This window comes from Coregonus clupeaformis, chromosome 19 (assembly GCF_020615455.1).
Source record: "Coregonus clupeaformis isolate EN_2021a chromosome 19, ASM2061545v1, whole genome shotgun sequence".
NCBI lineage: Eukaryota > Metazoa > Chordata > Actinopteri > Salmoniformes > Salmonidae > Coregonus > Coregonus clupeaformis.
In genome coordinates, this window is record NC_059210.1 from 33,269,289 (window position 1) to 33,286,461 (window position 17,173).

The 17,173-nt window shown below is 44.0% G+C and overlaps 1 protein-coding gene across 1 annotated transcript; it reads right to left on the minus strand.

The window, feature by feature from the left end:
* Nucleotides 1-6,801: 6,801 nt before the first annotated feature.
* On the minus strand, nucleotides 6,802-13,044 carry LOC121531335 (cleavage and polyadenylation specificity factor subunit 5). The gene is made up of 7 exons (XM_041836570.2): nucleotides 12,769-13,044; nucleotides 12,265-12,465; nucleotides 11,914-11,977; nucleotides 7,843-7,932; nucleotides 7,589-7,664; nucleotides 7,282-7,396; nucleotides 6,802-7,133 (listed from the first exon to the last, which is right to left on the minus strand). The coding sequence occupies exons 1-7, from the start codon at nucleotides 12,879-12,881 to the stop codon at nucleotides 7,112-7,114; spliced, it is 681 nt and encodes a 226-aa protein (XP_041692504.1). The 5' UTR covers nucleotides 12,882-13,044; the 3' UTR covers nucleotides 6,802-7,111.
* Between the last annotated feature and the right edge of the window lie 4,129 nt (nucleotides 13,045-17,173).

The following is a 17,173-nucleotide window of genomic DNA, read 5'->3' on the forward strand; positions in this document are numbered from 1 at the left end:
TCACCCCGTGGTGTCAAAATGATCACAAGAACAGTGAGCAAAAATCCCAGAACCACACGGGGGGACCTAGTGAATGACCTGCAGAGAGCTGGGACCAAAGTAACAATGCCTACCATCAGTAACACACTACGCCGTCAGGGACTCAAATCCTGCAGTGCCAGACGTGTCCCCCTGCTTAAGCCAGTACATGTCCAGGCCCGTCTGAAGTTTGCTAGAGTGCATTTGGATGATCCAGAAGAGGATTGGGAGAATGCCATATGGTCAGATGAAACCAAAATAGAACTTTTTGGTAAAAACTCAACTCGTCGTGTTTGGAGGACAAAGAATGCTGAGATGCATCCAAAGAACACCATACCTACTGTGAAGCATGGGGGTGGAAACATCATGCTTTGGGGCTGTTTTTCTGCAAAGGGACCAGGACGACTGATCCGTGTAAAGGAAAGAATGAATGGGGCCATGTATCGTGAGATTTTGAGTGAAAACCTCCTTCCATCAGCAAGGGCATTGAAGATGGAACGTGGCTGGGTCTTTCAGCATGACAATGATCCCAAACACACCGCCCGGGCAATGAAGGAGTGGCTTCGTAAGAAGCATTTCAAGGTCCTGGAGTGGCCTAGCCAGTCTCCAGATCTCAACCCCATAGAAAATCTTTGGAGGGAGTTGAAAGTCCGTGGTGCCCAGCGACAGCCCCAAAACATCACTGCTCTAGAGGAGATCTGCATGGAGGAATGGGCCAAAATACCAGCAACAGTGTGTGAAAACCTTGTGAAGACTTACAGAAAACGTTTGACCTGTGTCATTGCCCACAAAGGGTATATAACAAAGTATTGAGAAACTTTTGTTATTGACCAAATACTTATTTTCCACCATAATTTGCAAATAAATTCATAAAAAATCCTACAATGTGATTTTCTGGAGAAAAAAAATCTCATTTTGTCTGTCATAGTTTACGTGTACCTTTGATGAAAATTACAGGCCTCTCTCATCTTTTTAAGTGGGAGAACTTGCACAATTGGTGGCTGACTAAATACTTTTTTCCCCCACTGTACATTTTTGCCAACACATGGCTAACCTTTATTTAACCAGCTAAACAGCTGCTCTTAGTGAACATATGTTTGGAGTTACCTTTCTAGCTAATAGGCTTTGTTAGAGTTTATAATTCCTCTTCCAATTATTATGTAGGGAGGTCAAAATAATGACAAACTATCTACCAAATGTATTAATTTTAAAATGTTGATTACTTCTCCTTGCCATTATCATTCACCAGATGATGAGACAAGACGTGGAGAAATGTCTTTGTTAACGTATGATGGGGGTCCCTGGTTCGCCGGTTTGCCTGGGAGGGGGTCACAGGGAAAGAAAAGGTTGAAGACCCCTGGTCTATACCGATGCAGCAATATTAACCATGAATCCATTCTACTATGAAGCCACTTGATGGCAGTGTTTAGTTGTGTTTTATCTTCATGTGGCCTTATGAATTTCAGTCTATTATTACACAGCTGCGACCCTGCCTGATTATTCTTAACACACTGACTTTATCAATGTTACTGTATCTTGAGAGATTATTGAGTATAGCCACAGCTAGTGCAAAGGAAGGTGGGCATAATTTCGCACACACACACACTTTGTATGCAAATGAAATCATCAGATAAAACAACAGGCCATACCACAAAAGGCAAATGTATAACAAACAAATAGCTGTTTACTTCTTCTACATGTACAGTAGGTCAAGCCACCATAGGCAATGTTTTATTAGCAATTCCTTTCACCATAAAATAAATCAAATAACTGCACAATGCAGCAGCATTGTTCAATGATAATTACATCCATCATTAATTAAAACATAAAACAAAGATGCTACAAAGGTGGATTGTTTCTCTACACAGTTAGAAAGGACAGAGGATACAATATTATAATATGCACTTTATTCAAAGCCTTGATATGTTTTTTTTTTCTTCATATAAAAACAGTTATTTGGTCAATTCATAATCAGGTACCTGATACCAATTTAGCGTCAAACATTTAATTCAGCAAATCAATGAGTTGTAATGAAAAGATAAGACATTCACATTGTGAAATATACAGGAGGCCTATTTTATACCACACAGAATTGTAACGTTTTGCTCTGAATATTTTTTAACCACCAAGTGTTGCTGACTGACAGCGGTGAAGATTTGGTGTTTCAATGGAAACTGTGAAGCTCAAGCTTTTGAGAGACAGAGAGCTATAAATGTCACAGACAAACCACACTGTACATTTGACAAGCGATCACAAAATACTACCCATCAAATAAATATAGACAAATCAAACATGCTTTGAGCACAGAAACAGACTTAAGGAGAGGGCATGCAGAGAAATTAGGATCATCCACTATTCAACTTTGATTCATTCGGATTCTGGTTTCAAATCAAATCAAATTGTATTTGCCACACGTGCCGAATACAACAGGTGTAGACATTACAGTGAAATGCTTACTTACAAGCCATTAACCAACAATGCAGTTTTTAAGAAAATAACAAAACAATTACAAATGTTAGGTAAAAAATAGCTAAGTAAAAAAACTACAAAAATAATAATTAAAGAGCAGCAGTGAAATAAAATAACACTGCAAATAGTCCGGGTAGCCATGATTAGCTGTTCAGGAGTCTTATGGCTTGGGGGTAGAAGCTGTTAAGAAGATTTTTTGACCTAGACTTGGCGCTCCGGTACCGCTTGCTGTGCGGTAGCAGAGAGAACAGTCTATGACTAGGGTGGCTGGAGTCTTTGATAATTTTTAGGGCCTTCCTCTGACACCGCCTGGTATAGAGGTCCTGGATGGCAGGAAGCTGGCCCCAGTGATGTACTGGGCCGTACGCACTACCCTCTGTAGTGCCTTGCGGTCAGAGGCCGAGCAGTTGCCATACCAGGCGGTGATGCAACCAGTCAGGATGCTCTCGATGATGCAGCTGTAGAACTTTTTGAGGATCTGAGGACCCATGCCAAATCTTTTCAGTCTCCTGAGGGGGAATAGGCTTTATTGTGCCCTCTTCACAACTGTCTTGGTGTGTTTGGACCATGATAGTTTGTTGGTGATGTGGACACCAAGGAACTTGAAGCTCTCAACCTGTTCCACTACAGCCCCGTCGATGAGAATGGGGGCGTGTTCAGTCCTATTTTTTTCCCCTGTAGTCCACAATCATCTCCTTTGTCTTGATCACGCTGAGGGAGAGGTTGTTATCCTGGCTCCATACGGCCAGGTCTCTGACCTCCTCCCTATAGGCTGTCTCATCGTTGTCGGTGATCAGGCCTACCACTGTTGTGTCGTCTGCAAACTTAATGATGGTGTTGGAGTCGTGCCTGGCAGGTTATCTTAGTGTTCTTGGACACAGGGACTATGGTGGTCTGCTTGAAACAGGTTGGTATTACCGACTCAGTCAGGGACATGTTGAAAATGTCAGTGAAGACACTTGCCAATTGGTCAGCGCATGCTCAGAGTACACGTCCTGGTAATCCATCTGGCCCTGTAGCCTTGTGAATGTTGACCTGCTTAAAAGTCTTACTCACATCGAGAGCGTGATCACATAGTCATCCGGAACAGCTGATTATCTCATGCATGCTTCAGTGTTGCTTGCCTCGAAGCGAGCATAGAAGTGATTTAGCTCGTCTGGTAGGCTTGTGTCACTGAGCAGCTCGCCGCTGTGCTTCCCTTTGTAGTCTGTAATAGTTTTCAAGCCCTGCCACATCCGACGAGCGTCAGAGCCGGTGTAGTACGATTCAATCTTAGTCCTGTATTGACTCTTTGCCTATTTGATGGATCTTCGGAGGGCATAGCGGGATTTCTTATAAGCGTCCGGGTTAGAGTCCCGCTCCTTGAAAGCGGCAGCTGTACCCTGTAGCTCAGTGCGGATGTTGCCTGTAATCCATGGCTTCTGGTTGGGGTATGTACGGTCACTGTGGGGACGACGTCATCGATGCACTTATTGATGAAGCCAGTGACTGATGTGGTGTACTCCTCAATGCTATCGGAAGAATCCCGGAACATATTCCAGTCTGTGCTAGCAAAACAGTCCTGGAGCTTAGCATCTGCGTCATCTTACCTCTTCCTTATTAACCGAGTCACTGGTGCTTCCTGCTTTAGTTTTTGCTTATAAGCAGGAATCAGGTGGATAGAGTTATGGTCAGATTTGCCAAATGGAGGGCGAGGGAGAGCTTTGTACGCGTCTGTGGCTTGTGTAAAACACAATGATGTAGCTAAGTATTTTAAAAGAAACCACAAAATGTATCCTTACATTCTTCTAATCATAAGATAATTATTGGTTAGTAATAAAAACATTCATTTATAACATATGTTACGTTCCCCAGCAAGAAAACCAAAAATTGTCGCTCAAACAGAAAGGGGAAGTAACAAAGAGTCACTGAAAACAACATAAACTAAACAGGTGGGGTTTTAGGAGGGGTTCTGAAAGACACTCATGGGTGTGTCCACTGAAAGTTCAAAGTAATGTCAATGTTACAACCAAAATGCAAACAAGTACTTGTTTTATCACCTGCCTGATTGCACTACACCACTGTGTTGGCCCCACACAAAGATACTGCAGTGCTCACACTAATCTGACAAGTTGTATTGGAACCCAGACGCGAAGTTGCATTCATGGGGTTGGTTTGATTCTGATTCTGTGGCTTAATTCTGTTTTGCCTTTCATACACAAAGGCATACAAGAAGGGGTTCAAACAGCTGTTGATTAAGACCAGAGCCTTGGCAATATCCCCAACCATCCACCTAAAGGATTTAATGTTGTCGTAGTCCCCCGGATGAGACGTTCTGACTAAAGTAGTTGCAATATCTACCACATTGATGATATTTACAGGCATCCAGAATATAAAGAAGGTCACTAAAATGCTGGTCACTAGATTTGTCATTGTCCGATGCCTTGAGACAGCCTTTTGATGTATTGAGCATTCCTCTTCTGTGCCCACTGGCTTGGTCTTATTCACTTCAAACCTCTTCTGGAAACAAAAGTAACATGTGGCCAGGATGGAGAAAGGGATGACAAACCCAAAAATAGTCTCCATCAGAAGAACTGACACTTTCTCCCAATTCGACCTTGTACTCCTTTGGCACCTCAGCCGTCCCCTCTTGAGCTCAACCCCTCGAGTGAAGATGATGGGGAAGGCGAGGACACACACCAGTACCCAGAGGCCCACCAGCATCTTATTATGTCGCTTCTTGAGGTGTAGCTCCTTGGAAGTATTGCTCACTGTGTTTCTAGTCTTATCCTTCACAATGCAGTGCCGGTGCACACCTATCAAGGTGACATTCAGAGCACTGCCATACAAACAGCAGTACAGGCCATAGGTGGAGAGGCCACACATCCAAGGACCAAGGGTCCATTCATAGGTCAGTACATAGATGACCAGAGGGATGGTGCTGAGGGACAAAATGTCTGAGACAGCTAGGCTCAGGATCAACTTCAGAGAGAAGCTCTCGTTCTCCTTCAGCTTCCCGTGCTTGATTTTTTTAGCAATGGTGATGATCACTGCTATATTGCAAGGTAGTCCCACTAGGTAGCACAGCCCCAGAATCAAGCAAGGGGCTAGAACATTATAGTCCCTGGAGGTATGGTTGGAGGTGAGGTTGCAGTCCAAGATGGTGGTACAGTTGGAAGTAAGGTTCCCATCAAAGGTGGAGGAGGAAGAAAAGTTGGTCGGCTGCATGGTGAAATGGCTTTGTGTTAGTATTCCACAGCAGAGTGAAAAGAAACAGAAGTAGTAGCTCAGGAAAATAATTTGGTTCATGTTTTGAATGAGTATGACGACATCTACTCCTCCCCCCACACGCACTTGGTTCACCAACCAAATGTTAGCCTACTTGGCACCTTTTCAAAAATATTCTATACATTGTGTATCACCTGAAGCATTTTATATAATTTAGCATTTGTAAAGAAGATGCATATTTGAGGGCAACAGTGGTAGATAGATTACAGGGAAGGAAACTGTCCTCATACTAAAAATGTTTTGTAGAAAATAAACAATCTGTGGACATTGTCTATCCATTTTGCTTGCTTATTGATATTATGGTCAGTAGTTGCCTGACAAAGCTGTGATCCTGGAGGTTAGAAGCTCTGCTCTACTCCATTCCCAATGCTCTGAATATACTGGACAGTTATAGCTAGTTCCGTTTTAACCTTGTCTTGAGCAGTGTGTAGGCTATTCAATTTTTACAATGCTATCTTGTAGGGCCAGCACCTGAGACATATTAGATACTGTATATATATCCATGCCCACCTAACTCTCTGGCCACCATCAATATGACCAAATTCAAAACCTTGGCACCATTCATTTTATTTTTACTTCTACCATTCTTTCTCAGCATATGACCCATTACCAGCATCATGAATTAAGGTTGACTACTCATTGGAGATGTTAAAACCAATGACCACAACTGTTGTGTAAGTTGTTGGCACAAATGATGCACTGGCAGTACAAGTCTTGCATTCAATATAAGTCTAGACATGCAGTCATTTATGGCCACTAAGATGAAAGTTGCCATATGAACAATATGCTTAATTGACAAATTAACATTCTATACATCACTATTGAATAGCCATATGGTGATAATTTGGAATAGACAAACTTCTGTAATTTGTTTAGACTGGTGTAATAGCTACGCTATCACTGGTATTGAAACAGCAATATGACAATCTGATCAGTATATTAAAGAAAAATGTTTCTTAGTTTCATGTTTTAAAGCCATCTTTAATTGAAAATAAAAGAACTCCTTGGTAATTCATTAAAAAGTAAAGAAAGACAATGACAAGAAAGTATGTTACAACGACTAAAAACACACGGTTTTATTTTCTTAACACATCTACACAAACATACAAATTCAACTTTTGTGTGAATACAAAAATGTTTCATGTCACAAAGTTATAGTTCTGTAAGCATAAAAAAGTTGACAGAAAAAGATTAATAACATCATCTTATTTTCTATACAGATCAATATTCAAATGTGTAGTACTACTGGGTACTCTGTTTAAAGGTAGGTGTAGTGAAATCCAGCTTGCCCCTTTTCCTCTGCCCAGACTGAACTCACAGAGACAGTCCCTGCTCACCACACTCAGGTTGTAGGGACTTAATTGTAAATTAAGTTGAACCTGCAAGAAAAATAAAGTTTGTATTGTGAATATACCAAATAATCTATAAACAATGCACATGTCTGTCCATCTTCAAGTTTACTGAATTGAATTTTGTCTTATGAAGTACAGTATTTCATATTATGGTGAATATACAGGAGTACCTTACCTGCTCAGAAGCTGTGGGAGACTGGATATGATTGGCCCGTAGCCTGGCGCATTGTCATACAGCTCAAACAGAGGGGCAGCCACCAGCTTATAGTTCTTGGGCACTGCAAACAGTGCTGGGAGACAGACAACAGGTCAATATCCACACCCACTCACAGACACACTGCAGAGTATATAAACATAATAACTACACACCAACATGAGATCATCTGCTTAACTGTTACGTACAGGTTATAACCACAGCCATCAACATCAATCAATCGATATGAACTATGTCACAGTCAAACATTACAGGCTGATCAACTTACCTTTTTCCTGCAACTGAACAAGGAACAGCTTCTTGTGCTCCTTGGGTTTGGTAATGTGTGCTGGGATGTAGGGGTACTGTAGATAAAACAGAAAAACACATACAACTTAATGGATTCTCATGACATCGATACATTCAAATTCAAAAGGCCAGCATAAGTGTGAACGGCTATGGAAACCAAGAGACCTGGGACAGGTCAGGTGACTCCTCTGAGTCACCATTAGAGTAAGAGGACAGGAAGGACAGCACACCCACCTGTGGGGGCTCAAAGTTGGGTCTCCACCAGTTTCCAATAGAGTCATCAATCTCCCAGTCCTGCTTCACCCCATCCTGATGACCCAGGATCTGGTAACGGACATGAGAAGAACACAAACATGTTAAAACTAACCACTCGATCACACCAACAGCGTCATTGCGCAAAATGGTACGCAGCATCATCTGGACATGTGTGCAACAAAAGTTCAACCTTCACCTTCTGCTACCATTTCGGTCAAGCCGTCTACACAAACAATTTGATGAATACGTTCGATAAATCCAACATATGCACCACACAGAACGCACTGCAACGCAATTCTGCAAGGCAAACGCAGCGTTCCATTGGAAATGAATGTATACTGAACAAAAATATAAATGCAACATGCAACGATTTTACTGAGTTACAGTTCATATAAGGAAATCAGTCAATTTAAATAATTTCATTAGGCCCTAATCTATGGATTTCACATGACTGGGCAGGGGTGCAGCCATGGGAGGGCCTGGCTCCCAAGTGGGTGGGCCTATGCCCTCCCAGGCCCACCCATGGCTGCACCCACTGCCGAACCAGGCCCAGCCAATCAGGATGAGTTTTTCCCCACAAAAGGGCTTTATTACACGTGCTTTATTACGTGCTCACACCGCATTACTCTTTTGGGTTTTAGGCTGCGTACAGCACTTGAGATATTAGCTTGTAGAAGGGCTATAAGATATTACAGACAGAAATACTCCTCAGTTTCATCAGCTGTCCGGGTGGCTAGTCTCAGATGATCCCGCAGGTGAATAAGCCGGATGTGGAGGTCCTGGGCTGGTGTGGTTACACATGGTCTGCGGCTGTGAGGCTGGTTGGACGTACTGCCAAATTCAATTAAATGGCGTTGGAGGCGGCTTATGGTAGAGAAATTAACATTCAATTATCTGGCAACAGCTCTGGTGGACATTCCTGCAGTCAGCATGCCAACTGCACGCTCCCTCAAAACTTGAGACATCTGGGGTATTGTGTTGTGTAACAGAACTGCACATTTTAGAGTGGCCTTTAATTGTCCCCAGCACAAGTTGCACCTGTGTAATGATCATGCTGTTTAATCAACTTCTTGATATGGCACACCTTTCAGGAGGATGGATTACCTTGGCAAAAGAGAAATGCTCACGAACAGGGATGTAAACAAATTTGTGCACAAAATGAGAGAAATAAGCTTTTTGTGCATATGGACAATTTCTGTGATCTTTTATTTCAGCTCATGAAACAAGAGACCAACACTTTACATGTTGCGTTTATATTTTTGTTCAGTATACTTCTGGTGTACCAAAATGCAATGACGCTGTCGGTGTGATTGAGGCGTAATATCAAGTATCGGTTTCTATGACTATGCATGAGTGTTTGCCACCACAGAATTCTCCAGAAGACAGGCAGTCTGGCTAGTCATATGGTTAACCAGCTAAAATGAAACTGAAATAATCAGCTTCTCCATCACTAGTGGTTTTACTCTGCAATTTCTTGTTAATGTGTTACCATTCAGAAGGGCTAAGTTCAACCCTTTTACCTAGAATGTGATGGCAAAGTGGTTTTATTGTGCTAAGTTTCCTTCTAATTTGCAACAGATTGTCATGCGAATATTCTAAAATGTGAATAAAACATTATGCGCATTTTCCCCCACCAGTGTGTGTTTCCATCAAACTGACTTTTTGTGGGTAAAAGCCTGTGCGTAATGATGTAGTTCACATAAAAATTACCTTTACCGTTAAAATCACGTGCTGAATGAAAAATACAAGTTAAATGGGTTTCCATCGCATTTTCAACTCTACTGATGGTTTTGTCACAAAAACTGTTGCGTTATATAGCAGATGTGCCCACTCTGGTCTTGGCACATGCGCTATATCCAACAGCTCGCTGTTACAGTGCCGGTAGGCTACCTACATTTACATTACCTACATTATGAGATTATTATGGATAAGTGCGATATTGTTTGTATTTGTCAAACGGTAGCCAAGCATCGATCATCATGTCACCAGAATAAGACCCTCGATATTTATTGGAAAGAAGCATCAAGCTCATCACCTTGCATATTCACCACCCTGTGAAGTTCATAACTTATTTCATCTGTAGCCTAATAAACCGCATGCTTTCCTGAGTCGTAGTGGAAGGACCTCACATATCATCGCTTGACTCCAAGTTTACTTCGATATATATATGTATATATAAACACAACAATTTCAAAATTTTTACTGAGTTACAATTCATAAGGAAATCATTCATTTGAAATAAATTCATTAGGCCCTAATCTATGGATTTCACATGACTGGGAATACAGATATGCATCTCTTGGTCGCAGGGGCGTGGATTTAAAAAAAGTATATCTGGTGTGACCATTATTTGCCTAATGCAGCACGACATCTCCTTCGCATAGAGTTGATCAGGCTGTTGTTTGTGGCCTTTGGAATGTTGTCCCACTCATCTTCAATTGCTGTGCGAAGTTGCTGTGTATAGGCGGGAACTGGAACACGGTGTAGTACACGTCAATTCAGAGCATCCCAAACATGCTCAATGGGTGACATGTCTGTTGAGTATGCAGGCCATGGAAAATCTGGGAAATTTTCAGCTTCCAGGAATTGTGTACAGATCCTTGCGACATCCTTGGGGCCTTGCATTATCATGCTGAAATATTAGGTGATGGCAGCGGATGAATGGCACGACAATGGGCCTCAGGATCTCGTCACAGTATATCTGTACATTCAAATTGCCATCGATAAAATGCTATTCTGTTCGTTGTCCGTAGCTTATGCCTGCCCATACCATAACCCCACCGCCACCATGGGGCACTCTGTTCACAACATTGACATCAGCAAACCGCTCGCCCACACAACGCCATACACTCTGTCTGCCTTCTGCCCGATACAGTTGAAACCAGGATTCATCCGTGAAGAACACACTTCTCCAGCGTCCCAGTGGCCATCGAAGGTGAGCATTTGCCCACTGAAGTTGGCTACGACGCTGAATTGCAGTCAGGTCAAAACCCAGGTGAGGACAAAAAGCACAGACGAGCTTCCCTGAGACGGTTTCTGACAGTTTGTGCAGAAATCCTTCAGTTGTGCAAACCCACAGTTTCATCAGCTGTCCAGGTGGCTGGTCTCAGACGATCCCAAAGGTGAAGAAGCCGGATGTGGAGGTCCTGGGCTGGCGTGATTACACGTGGTCTGCGGTTGTGAGGCCGGTTGGACGTACTGCCAAATTCTCTAAGACGTCGAAAGCGGGTTATGGTAGAGAAACTAACGTTAAACTCTCTGGCAACAGCTCTGGTGGACATTCCTGCAGTCAGCATGCCAATTGCATGCTCCCTCAAAACTTGAAACATCTGTGGCATTGTGTTGTGTGACAAAACTGCACATTTTAGAGTGGCCTTTTATTGTCCCCAGCACAAGGTGCACCTCTGTAATGATTATGCCGTTTAATCAGCTTCTTGATATGCCACACCTGTCAGGTGGATGGATTATCTTGGCAAATGAGAAATGCTCACTAAAAGGGATGTAAACTAATTTGTGCACAACATTTTAGAGAAATAAGCTTTTTGTGTGGATGGAATCTTTTATTTCAGCTCATGAAACATGGGACCAACACGTTACATATTGCGTTTATATATTTGTTCAGTGTATATCAATATTTGCGCATAAAGGTGTTTCCACCGCCATTTCTTGCATATTTAATTATACAGACACAAAAAGATCCCACCATGTCGAACGAACAAATTTTCAGCATTTATACAATTGTACCGGCATTTAATGTTTCCATCAGCACAGTCGTGATTTTTTTAATGCGTCAGGTAATTCATCCGCATGAAATGGTTGGATGGAAACGTGGTTAGTGATAAGCCCAGTTCATCCTGTCAGAGCTGACAAATTGTTTCCAACCTCTATGCCACTCCCAGTTTTCCACCAAAGTAAATGGAATGGTTTTGATGTCAATTAGCCAACTGTTCCAGTTGATCAGGTCATGTTTCAAAACTTTTTGGTTTTGTCCTTACTGGACTGTGCTAATTCCATGATACAATCAAGCTGAACAAAGACCATGTAGCCTACCTCTGTCATCAATCGCTTCAGTCCTTCCACTTCATCCTCACCTGCATTCAACTCTCCACCAGGACTGCGCACACACACACAAGACAATTCAGTTTCAGAAACACAGCTTGATCACTTTTTATTGACATTTTAATCTATGCTCCTGTCAGTTAGAAGTGTCAACATTTTCATTGTAAAATGCTTACACATTAGGCCTAAGTCAGTGGTTTGCCAGCAGAACAGCAACTGGTACCATGCATGAAAATGTATGCACTCACTAACTGTATGTCGCGCTGGATAAGAGCGTCTGCTAAATTACTAAAATGTAAAGCAACATTAATTCTGCAGAGGTAGGATGAGAAACCAACTCACAGTTTGAAGAAGGTTGTCCCCAACTGCAGTAGTAGAACGTGTGGTAGCCTGTGCTCGTGCACGATCAGAACCCCCTCCACTGCCCTCCTTATGCCTATCTTTTCGAACTCCTCGCGCATCCGCTCAAATCGAGCCCCCACAGAGCTGTCCTTCTCGTAAAGAGGTTCCTTTGTACCAAACGTGTAATTTGTAAGGGGATATCTGTGAGGGGCAATCACCATAACATTAAAACAGCTAAATTTGTCAACACATTGATAAGAGTTTATGCAGCTAGCTACGTAATTTTGGGTTCCGTATTAGGCTTTACTCCACAAATGGGAAATGTTTGTGTGCAACATGCAAGAGTACTGTGTGTGTGTGGTAGTTGCCCTGTTTTTTAACGTTACTGCATCACATTCAGAAACACTAACTAGAAACCCAACACTTACAATTAAATGTAACTAGTTTGTTAGCCTGTTAAATAACAGGTACAATTGCACTTCATAGCTATAGCTAGCCACGTACAAATTGATGGTTCTCTCCAGCGTGAGAGGTTTGGACAGCGGGCTCATTTCGATCTGGTTGAGTCCACGGCGTGGCCAACCGGTAGAAGATCGGTTGGGAGGTCCAACCGACATCGTTCCACTAAATTAGCAGGGTACAACTCTGTAAAAATACGAAAGCTAACAGTGCATAGAATGAAGAAAGAACATTAGATAACTGAACCAAAGATTCGGAACACTCCTCTTTCCTTCAAAAACATAAACTATTTCCGGCCGCCTCAAATAATTACGACATATATGATGAGCTACGGCTGCCGGGATGCGTTCAGTTGGTTTAACATTGTGCTGCATTTTGCAACGGTACATACCAAATGACACACTTCCACAAACTCTTCTTAATCTTCTAGGTATGCTTTTTTCCGTTTGGTAGGTGTTGCGGTATGCGACCACTGATTTTGGTGTGACCTGAAGCTGTGTAGCAGTACATGTTAGTAGTAACATTATACCCAATTGCGTCTGAGCAACTTGTTTGAAACAATTTCCATTCAATTAAACGTTGGCTATATTTCGTGCATCCTGAACGCAGCCCTGCTGTTTTAAAGACAACAGTCACTTTCCGGACAATTGAGGTATAAAAATAGAGAATGATAGAGGCCTCTATAGTGGCCAAAACGCAGTTTTAGCATGGTCAGCGCCATTGAGGGCTTCCACCATGCTTCCGCCATTTAAAAGTAGTCAAAGTAGTCAACTGGGCATGGATTTAGCATGGATTCTTATGGATTGTAGCCCAGTGGAGGTCGGTGCCATTTAAGATGAGAGAGGAGGATCTTATTTTTAATGAGCATGGCCTTATTTCTATTACTGCATACTGGATGACTGTCATTCATATTCCATTCACCCAACTCAATGTACAGTAACTTTGATAGGTTTAGGCTACTAGTTAGTTAGCTGAATAAAGTAAGTTGAGTCTATTCCTTGAAACATTGAACCGCTGTAGTTTACAACAATTCTAATTTCTAAAGTGGAAGTTGGGAGAGTTTTATTCGGGTGGTTCAGTGAAACAATTATAGTTTCTGAGGTGGAAGTTGGGAGAGTTATATTTTTTTGGTGAGGGAGGCCCTGCTCTCTCCTTTCCCAGATGTTTAGTTCATTTCATTCCGATCTCCTCTGCATTATTGTAGCCATCTGCTACAGCCTGTCAACTATGCCTCTGCCTATCCCTGTTCTCTCCTCTCCGCACAGGCTACACAAACGCCTCACACCGCGTGGCTGCTGCCTCTCTAACCTGGTGGTCCCTGCACGCACCACACACCTGGAGTTCCAGGTCTCAGGCAGCCTCTGGAACTGCCGTTCTGCTGCCAACAAGGCTGACTTCATCCCAGCCTATGCTACCCTCCAGTCCCTCGACTTCCTGGCGCTGACGGAAACATGGATTACCACTGAAAACACTGCTACTCCTACTGCTCTCTCCTCGTCTGACCATGTGTTCTCGCATACCCCGAGAGCATCTGGTCAGAGGGGTGGTGGCACAGGAATCCTCATCTCTCCCAAGTGGTCATTCTCAATTTTTCCCCTAACCCATCTGTCTATCTCCTCATTTGAATTCCACGCTGTCACAGTCACTAGCCCATTTAAGCTCAATATCCTTGTCATCTATCGCCCTCCAGGTTCCCTTGGAGAGTTCATCAATGAGCTTGACGCCTTGATAAGTTCCTTTCCTGAGGATGGCTCACCCCTCACAGTTTTGGGGGATTTCAACCTCCCTACGTCTACATTTGACTCATTTCTCTCTGCCTCCTTCTTTCCACTCCTCTCCTCTTTTGACCTCACCCTCTCACCGTCCCCCTACTCACAAGGCAGGCAATACGCTTGACCTCATCTTTACTAGATGTTGCTCTTCTACTAATCTCACTGCAACTCCCCTCCATGTCTCCGACCACTACTTTGTATCCTTTTCTCTCTCGCTCTCCTCCAACACTACTCACTCTGCCCCTACACAGATGGTAACGCGCCGCCGCAACCTTCGCTCTCTCTCTCCCACTACTCTCTCCTCTTACATCCTATCATCTCTTCCCTCTGCTCAATCCTTCTCCCTCCAATCTCCTGATTCTGCCTCCTCAACCCTCCTCTCCTCCCTTTCTGCATCCTTTGACTCCCTGTGTCCCCTATCCTCCCGGCCGGCTCGGTCCTCCCTCCAGCTCCGTGGCTTGATGACTCATTGCGAGCTCACAGAACAGAGCTCCGGGCAGCTGAGCGGAAATGGAAGAAAACTAAACTCCCTGCCGACCTGGCATCTTTTCACTCCCTCCTCTCTACATTTTCTTCATCTGTTTCTGCTGCTAAGGCCACTTTCTACCACTCTAAATTCCAAGCATCTGCCTCTAACCCTAGGAAGCTCTTTGCCACATTCTCCTCACTGCTGAATCCTCCCCCCCCACCCCCCCTCCTCCCTCTCTGTGGATGACTTCGTCAACCACTTTGAAAAGAAGGTTGACGACATCCGATCCTCGTTTGTTAAGTCTAATGACACTGCTGGTCCTGCTCACACTGCCCTACCCTATGCTTTGACTTCTTTCTCCCCTCTCTCTCCAGATAAAATCTTACGACTTGTGACTGCAGGCCGCCCAACAACCTGCCCGCTTGACCCCATCCCCTCCTCTCTTCTCCAGACCATCTCCGGTGACCTTCTCCCCCTACCTCACCTCGCTGATCAACTCATCCTTGACCGCTGGCTATGTCCCTTCCGTCTTCAAGAGAGCAAGAGTTGCACCCCTTCTCAAAAAAACCAACACTCGATCCCACTGATGTCAACAACTACAGACCAGTATCCCTTCTTTCTTTTCTTTCCAAAACTATTGAGCATGCCGTCTTTAGCCAACTCTCTTGCTATCTCTCTCAGAATGACCTTCTTGATCCAAACCAGTCAGGTTTCAGGACTGGTCATTCAACTGAGACTGCTCTTCTCTGTGTCACGGAGGCTCTCCGCACTGCTAAAGCTAACTCTCTCTCCTCTGCTCTTGTCCTTCTAGACCTGTCTGCTGCCTTTGATACTGTGAACCATCAGATCCTCCTCTCCACCCTCTCCGAGCTGGGCATCTCCGGCGCGGCTCACTCCTGGATTGCGTCCTACCTGACCGGTCGCTCCTACCAAGTGGCGTGGCGAGAAGCTGTCTCCGCACCACGTGCTCTCACCACTGGTGTCCCCCAGGGCCTCAGTTCTAGGCCCTCTCCTTTTCTCCCTATACACCAAGTCACTTGGCTCTGTCATATCCTCACATGGCCTCTCCTATCATTGCTACGCTGACAATACACAACTAATCTTCTCCTTTCCCCCTTCTGATAACCAGGTGGCGAATCGCATCTCTGCATGTCTGGCAGACATATCAGTATGGATGACGGATCATCACCTCAAGCTGAACCCTGGCAAGACGGAGCTGCTCTTCCTCCCGGGGAAGGACTGCCCGTTCCATGATCTCGCCATCACGGTTGATAACTCCGTTGTGTCCTCCTCCCAGAGTGCGAAGAGCCTTGGCGTGACCCTGGACAACACCCTGTCGTTCTCCGCTAACATCAAGGCGGTGACCCGATCCTGCAGGTTCATGCTCTACAACATTCGGAGAGTACGACCCTGCCTTACACAGGAAGCGGCACAGGTCCTAATCCAGGCACTGGTCATCTCCCGTCTGGATTACTGCAACTCGCTGTTGGCTGGGCTCCCTGCCTGTGCCATTAAACCCCTACAACTCATCCAGAATGCCGCAGCCCGTCTGGTGTTCAACCTTCCCAAGTTCTCTCACGTCACCCCCCTCCTCCGCACACTCCACTGGCTTCCAGTTGAAGCTCGCATCCGTTACAAGACCATGGTGCTTGCCTATGGAGCTGTGAGGGGAACGGCACCTCCGTACCTTCAGGCTCTGATCAGTCCCTACACCCAAACGAGGGCATTGCGTTCATCCACCTCTGGCCTGCTGGCTCCCCTTGTAAAGTGGTTATCCCACTGGCTATAGGGTGAATGCACCAATTTGTAAGTTGCTCTGGATAAGAGCGTCTGCTAAATGACGTAAATGTAAATGTAAATGATACTCAAATGTTCCCTATAGACATCATGAGGTTGCTACAACCTAGCCTATGAATGAAAGTTTGCAATGTAGGTGCACAGGTCTAGAGAACATTTTGAGTAATCAAGGTGAGAGACAGTGACGAATTCAATACCGCCTTGCACACTCTTGCCTTCATTTAGCCTATCTAGGGTGCAAACAAGAGTTTCTATTGGATAAATTCAGATATGTTTATCCCCATTTTGTCCCATTTGCTTCTGTTTAACCTTTTCACATGTGAGTTCCAAATATCTCTAACGGTCGCCCCAGCGTGACTTTTAAAAATGTCAGTCTGCACTCACTGTTCCAAAATGTGATTGTTACACAACA

Excerpts from the sequence above, each read along its gene's own strand:
- LOC121531335 (XM_041836570.2), bottom strand. The coding sequence starts at position 12,881 with ATGTCGGTTGGACCTCCCAACCGATCTTCTACCGGTTGGCCACGCCGT. Across the intron at positions 12,466-12,768 it reads CTGGAGAGAACCATCAATTT|ATATCCCCTTACAAATTACA; the intron begins GTACGTGGCTAG and ends TGCCCCTCACAG. Across the intron at positions 7,134-7,281 it reads CTCCCACAGCTTCTGAGCAG|GTTCAACTTAATTTACAATT; the intron begins GTAAGGTACTCC and ends TTTTTCTTGCAG.